Source organism: Octodon degus, unplaced genomic scaffold, assembly GCF_000260255.1.
Source record: "Octodon degus isolate 3935 unplaced genomic scaffold, OctDeg1.0 scaffold00005, whole genome shotgun sequence".
Lineage (NCBI taxonomy): Eukaryota > Metazoa > Chordata > Mammalia > Rodentia > Octodontidae > Octodon > Octodon degus.
Genome location: NW_004524581.1, coordinates 23,339,222 through 23,345,764, shown reverse-complemented (window position 1 = coordinate 23,345,764; position 6,543 = coordinate 23,339,222). Strand labels below are relative to the sequence as shown.

Here is a 6,543-nt window from a genome sequence, read left to right as displayed (position 1 = left end):
CACACACACACACACACACACACACATAAATAAATAAAATTAAAAAAAATAAATAAAATTTAAAGAATGGGTGGCCAGGCCAGAGGGCAGTGGGGAGGGCTTCAGCTTGGAGCTACCACTTCCCTCTGGGCCAGAAAGCGGAGGAGATGGGCGTTCCTCTCTGAGACTTCTAGTGCTACCCCCCTACTCACCACAGGGTGTCCCTTGAGTTCCCTGGAGCTGTTCCCAGGGTCCCTGTGGCCAGGTGTGGAGGTGGCATAGGACAGACCTTTGAGTCCCAAATCTATTTGTGAGCATGAAATGTGAGCTGAGTGGCCCCATGTGGAGCCACTGTGGCCCCTTCTCTCAAGTAACACCACTGTGCCCCCTGCGTCCCCAGAAAGTGCCAGCTCCCTCCACTTGGAGCCACAGGGACACAACCTGACCGTGCCCCAGAGGACTCTGGGGGCAGAGCCACACCGGAAGTGGAAGGGAGCCCCTTGCCTTGGTCCTTCCTTATTCACCTCCTGCAGGGTGAGAGTTCCCTCGTTTCCCAGCAGCCCTGGCCCGGCCACTGTCACCCAGCCTTATACTCCCTCTAGGTGTCCATGAGCAGAGGTGGCACCTGCAGTGGCCTCTCCGAGGCACCTCAGCAGGCTGGCCACACCACCTTGCTGGCCCGCTTGGGCTCCCCAAGGAAGTGGACAAGGGTGAGCCTACATCTTCTGTGTTAGCCTCTCCACGCACGTCCCTTTACACCTAGTGATGCTCACAAAAGAATCCTAACAGAACGACCGAAAACCAGGGTACAATGCAGTGGTGCTGCCTGCCCCACATGGGCGCAACTCTGGGTTCATCTCCAGCCCCTCAAACAACAAGAAAAAGAATACTAATGGGGCCAGGGAGATGGCTCAGTAGAATAAGCGCTTGCCTGGCAAGTGCAAGGGCCTGAGTTCAATCCCTGGTTCTGCCAAAATAAAAAAAAAAAAAAGAGCCCTGGTACTCTCCCTGTTTTGGGCACATTCAGCACTTCCTCTTCCAGGAAGCCTTCCCTGATTGCCACCCTGACTTGGAGAGTTGATTCCATAACCTCCCATCAAGCACTCAACTGTGTCCCAGGACCCACCAGAGCACTTTTCCTATGGAATCTTATTTCATACCACAGCCTCTCTGGCAGTGGAGCTGAGCCTTAAAGGTATATTAGAATCACTTGTGCAGCTTTGAAATATCTGGTTTTTGGGCTATAGCTCAGTGGCACGGCACCTGCCTGGCAAGTGCTAGGTCTTGAGTTTGATTCCTAGTAACAAAAAAAAAGAATACTGAGCCCTGGGCACTCATTCGTTGTGCTAGTGCGGAGGGGGCCGGCTCCCTGCCAATCACTGCCTGCACCCTCTGCTCCCCCAGAGGGCTCTCCTTCCTGACAATGGTTCTCCCACTGAGGTATGTTTGCACCTCCAAAAAACTTCACACTGTGAGGCTTGGGCCTGGTGACTGTCCTGAAACATGGCCTTGTCTTCATCAAGACCCCAGCAGTCCTGGGGACCCCAAGCAGGCAAAGCTGGCAGCCTGGACAGTGCCATGTGACATAAATAGCCAGCTAAGGCGCTTCCTTGGCCCGGCTTTGTCTTAAGAGGCCATGAGCCTTAATCCCAACAGCCCTAAGCAACTGCAGTAAACAAGGTGACCCAGGACAGCCACGCCCACACCAGCCTCAGGGAGGCTGCAAGTGAGTGTCCTCCAGGGTTACAGCCACCTATGACCAGCTCTGTCCTGGGGCCGCCTCTCCCCCGGGAATGTGAGGCCCAGTGGTTTGCCATGTCCCCGTTTGATGGGAGAGGAGAATGCCTTCTAGAAATCTTGGTGGATGATAACTCCCGCTCTCCGTGTGGCCCTGGCCTCATCTCTGCCATCAGAATCCTCCTGGCCCCCGAGACTGAGCAACTTAGTGGTACAGTGAGGAGGGCAAGGGCCTGGGTTCTGGTGCCCCCAAAAATACAAAGCAAAAAAGAATGCCAGTCTCAGGCTGCTGTGAAGCAAAGCCACAAGCTAAACTGTCATCACTTCTCAGTCCTTAGTAAGATCCCAAAGACAAACTTTTTGGGTATTTCTCAGGGAAAGTTCTTTGGGAGCCAGCTCTGCTGCATGCACTTACGAATCCTCCTAAATGAAGCAGTCCAAATGTGGACAGCGAACATCTTAGCGCCCCTGGGGTGGAGGTAAGCGCCCCTCCTGCTCTTCCCTTCCTCCCACCCAGTGGCTCAGCTTGGCCCCTGGAGCTGGCCCCCAGTGGGCAGGGTCACAGGCCCCAGAGCTCCCTAGCCACTTCCAGGATCATAGGTATCAAAGTCTGTGGAATAAACTGATAAACCGTAAGGTGATCCTCAACTGAGGTCGCTGCAAGTTTTGAAAACAAGGAAGGCGGTTCAGTTCCACGGCTGTGTGTGCCTCTGGCTTTGTGGAAAGTGAAAGCCAGCAGCTGTATTTCTTTCCCAGAAATTTAGCCCAAAAGAGACAAAGGATCAAGAGCTCTGAGCAGAGGACCAGCCTTGCCAGTAACCTATAGCCTGAGAGGGGAATGCTGCCTCCTGGAAAGGCGCACAGGCGTTAAACATCACTGGCCTAACTTTACGCAAACGTTACCTGATCGGCACACATGTGTGTTTACGCCTTTGCTCTGTGTTATCAGGTAAAGGCCAACCAGAGCAGAATGAAATGTGGGAAAACTAAAGCCATCTACCAGTTATGGGTGGGACTCTGACGTGCATTTCTTTTCTTACTTTTGCCTTTCTTAATATTGTCATTGTTTTGGGGTGGGGTTTTTTGGTGGGGGGGGTCACTTAAAATACAGAAATTCTCCTCTGAGTCGACGGAGTTCACATAATTTCACAACAAGCGGGTATGGGCATTGAGGCAAACTTGATTAAGCTCAATGTTTGCCTGAACATTTGGATTCACTGGTCATTGGGAGTGGATTGACCTGGATTTCTCCCCTCTGAAACGGAAAGGGATTTGGGGTCACAGGTTGATTTTTTATGTCTCTGCAAACACTGACAGGATGCTGAAGACAATCAAGGGTCATGCCAGAGCCCCGTTAGTTCATTTGCTGTGGACCGTGGCTGTGCCACTGCCTCTCACTCCCAGGAGTTCTCCCTGTCCCCGTCCCTGTCCCCTACTGGGGTGCTGTATATAAATTGAACCACCTTGTCCTGGCCCTGTGGATTGTTACCAGGGAAAGGCAGAGCCCCTTACAATCCTCTCCTGGGCTGAGGATTCGTGGCAGTAATCTCGATCCACAGAGGAAACGCAGGGCCTGCTGCAACCTTCGGTCCCACTTCCCTTGCACCTGAGGGGCTCAGCAAGGTCTGGGCTTTGTCCATGTCCTGCTGCTAGCGCAACCCACGCCTCCTGTTCCACTGCCTGCTGACTTACTTGCCAGACCTAAAGGGAACCGCTGCACTCGAACGTCACAGGGCAGTACAGTGCCTGAGAGAAAGAAAGGGTGAGGGCGGGCCCTGCCTCGGGGCCAGCTGCCCCGTCCCTGAAGATCACCAGAGCCAAGACCCATGCGAGATTCCTGCCCACGGCCTCCACAGGATTCTATTTGCTGTTATGCCAGGGACACCTTAGGGACCCTGTCACATGTCCCACTATCATCGTGTAGGAAGTAAATGCCAAGAGGCCCTTCTTGAGCTCCTGCCATGTACCAGGCTCTAGATGGGGCCAGGTGGTGAGTACCACGGTCGTCCATCCCAGCACCTTCATGTGAAAGATGGGCGAGCAGAGGCCCACAGGGCCAGCGGTCTGCCCAAGGGCAAAGCTGTTGACCACAGCCAACCTGCAGCCCAGAGCTGCCTGGCCATAGGAGCGACGGAATGGGCTGAGCCCACCACGTCCAAGCACAGACACTTTGGGAGTGGACACTCCGAGTGGACAGGAGGCAAGGCCAGGGAACTAAGCAGGAAACTTAAACCCCTGGGACTGAACTCCTTCCTTTGAACACAACATGACCCAGATGATGTCCGAGAACATGGGCATAAATGCCCCATCGCAGCCTCCTGCAGCTTGTATAACTTGACACTTCCTCCCGCCTCAGCTAAATGTCAGGTGGGGCCCCATGAAGTTGCTACTTTTATGGGCCTAAGAGGTCAGGGTCCTGGTGACTGCACAGGATCCAACCCAAGTCCCCTCGCTCATACAGGGCCGTTATGTACCGCACAGTGAGGGAAGGGCTCCGGACAAGCAGAGAGTCAGAGATCTCAGCCTCTGTATCCTCAAATAGCTCTGACCCAGGCTCAGGGGCCACTCACTCTTTGACTTCTTTGGAGGAAAAGTCCAGGTAGCGGTTGCTGATCCACTGAATCTCGAACCAGTCCCGAAAGCCATTGTTGCCGCAGCACTGGAACTCAATCTGCAGCATGTCGATGGTCTTCTTCATGAAGCAGCGGCCCGGCGTGTCCGTGTCGCGGTAGTACTTCATGCCGCTCTTGAGCCCGTGGGCCAGCGTGCTCTCCAGCGAGCCCTGCAGCAGGAAGCAGCACAGGGCCACCAGGAAGAGGATGACATTGAAGAGGACACAGACGGCCAGATAGGGCTTCAGCCAGGGCTTCCACTTGGCGAATTTGGCGGGGTCCAGGGCGTCATAGCAGATCTTGCCAGCCAGGGAGTTGAAGACGCAGGACAGCACCCCTACCCCGATCAGGGAGTTGGGCACAAAGTGGCTCTCGGCATTGTTCATCACCTCGCTCCTTTTCCGGAGCTCGATTTTCAGAAAGAGCCCCAGGCTAAAGATGATGATACCAGCCAACACGGAGAGCCAGTTCATGAGCCAGAGCCCCTGCGCCAACTTGACCCGCTTCTTCTGGTCAAACCTGACTTTGAGCAGCACCATGCTTGCGCAGTGTGTCTAGCAGTGTCCCACAGCACGGCTCCCTCTTGACCCAGGCGACTTGGAGGCCCCGACACTCAGGGCCACCGGAGGTACACAGAGGGCCCGCGCCTCAGGGGGCTCCTCTGAGGGGTGTCCATGTCGGGGGGCCTGCCTGGGGCCCCACGAGCTCAGAAGCAGCGGCAAGAGCCGGTCCCCGTGTTGATTCCACAGCGCCCTTCCGAGCCAAGCAGGACAGCTGAGCTCTGCAGATTAAAAGTGGGATCCTCGGGACATCTTGCTAATCTCTTTAGCCCAGTTCATCCCATTAGATAAAGCCGCACCAGGCACACAAGATGAGCAAAAGTAGCCTCAGTGTGCTGCCGGCCCCGAGAGCTCTGGGTTCAGCTTGGAGAATGGGGAGCAAAATGGGGCGCCTGGCCAGAGGCCAGGCTGAGCCTGGAGGCCGGCCCAGCTCAGGGCTGCAACTTCCTGTGGGACACAGTGCATGCACTGTAATTCAAGTTGAAAAAGAAATAGCAGGGCCAGGGATACAGCTCAGTGGCACAAGTGCCTGCCAGGCAAGTGCAAGGTCCTAAGTTTGATTCCTGGTACAAAACATAAAAGGGCAAAATTATCTGAAGGTAGACTCTTGAGTACTTAAAGATGTATATTACGAGAGAGAGAGAGAGAGAGAGAGAGAGAGAGAGAGAGACAGAGACAGAGAGAGAGACAGAGAGAGAGACAGAGAGAGAAATAGCAGATTATGACAAAACATTTGCAGCACAAACACACACACACACACACACACACACACACACACACACACACACACACGGAATATGCCTAGAAGTCTAAACTCCCACAAATGCCCAATCAGAAAAGCAGCAGACCATGAGCACAGTTTGGTAAGAGAAACCCTTGCCCAGCACAGGGGAGGCCCTGGGTTCCACCCCAGCACAGGAGGGGAAAAAAAAAAGATTGAGAGGTGGTACACACCCATGAGGCTGAAAGAAGAGAATCACGAGTCTGAGGCCTGGCTGCAACTTACTGAGATCATGTCTCCAAAAATAAATAAATAAATAAATAAATAAAAAGACAAAGGCTGGAGATAGAGCTCAGTGTAAGGGTCTAGGTTCAATTCCCAGTGCTACTAAATAAATAAATAAGTAGAAGTCAGAACAGGAAATTCATAACAAGAAAACTTGGAACATCTATCCAACAATCTAGAAAAGTTCTGCAATTATGGGGCCACAGAGGAACATGGCTGATGATGCAGAATGTGCCTAAGGAGAGTCACATGGAGAGAAAACATTCTCTCAGGCTTTCACAGAGAGCACGTTGGCCAAGCAATGTCCGTGACTCATCCACATGGCTGCCACTGACAAAGGATCTACAAACTGCAGTACAGGGCTACAGGATAAATCCTGAGGGGACTTGACTGACCTTATCAGATACCAAAGTTACATTTCTTGCTATATAGGTCTTGCTTTATCTTGGTCTTAACTATCCAGCAGAAAAGTATAAAAAGGAAGTATAAAAAGTAAAGCCAGGGACCGGGGAGATGGCTCAGTAGGATAAGTGCTTAACTGGCAAACACAGAGATCTGAGTTCAATCCCTGGTTCCAACAACAACAACAAAAAAGTAAAGCCAAGGGCCGGGGAGATGGCTCAGTGGAATAAGCACTTCCCTGGCAAGC

At 53.0% G+C, this 6,543-nt stretch overlaps 1 protein-coding gene across 1 annotated transcript in view; it reads right to left on the bottom strand.

The window, feature by feature from the left end:
* Prph2 (peripherin 2) overlaps positions 1-4,874 on the bottom strand; it is an 11,392-nt gene extending 6,518 nt beyond the window's left edge. Inside the window, exon 1 of the mRNA XM_004624140.1 lies at positions 4,287-4,874. Within this exon, the coding sequence (XP_004624197.1) occupies positions 4,287-4,867 (581 nt within the window). The 5' untranslated portion in view covers positions 4,868-4,874. The remainder of the gene's footprint in view (positions 1-4,286) is intronic.
* Positions 4,875-6,543: the final 1,669 nt, after the last annotated feature.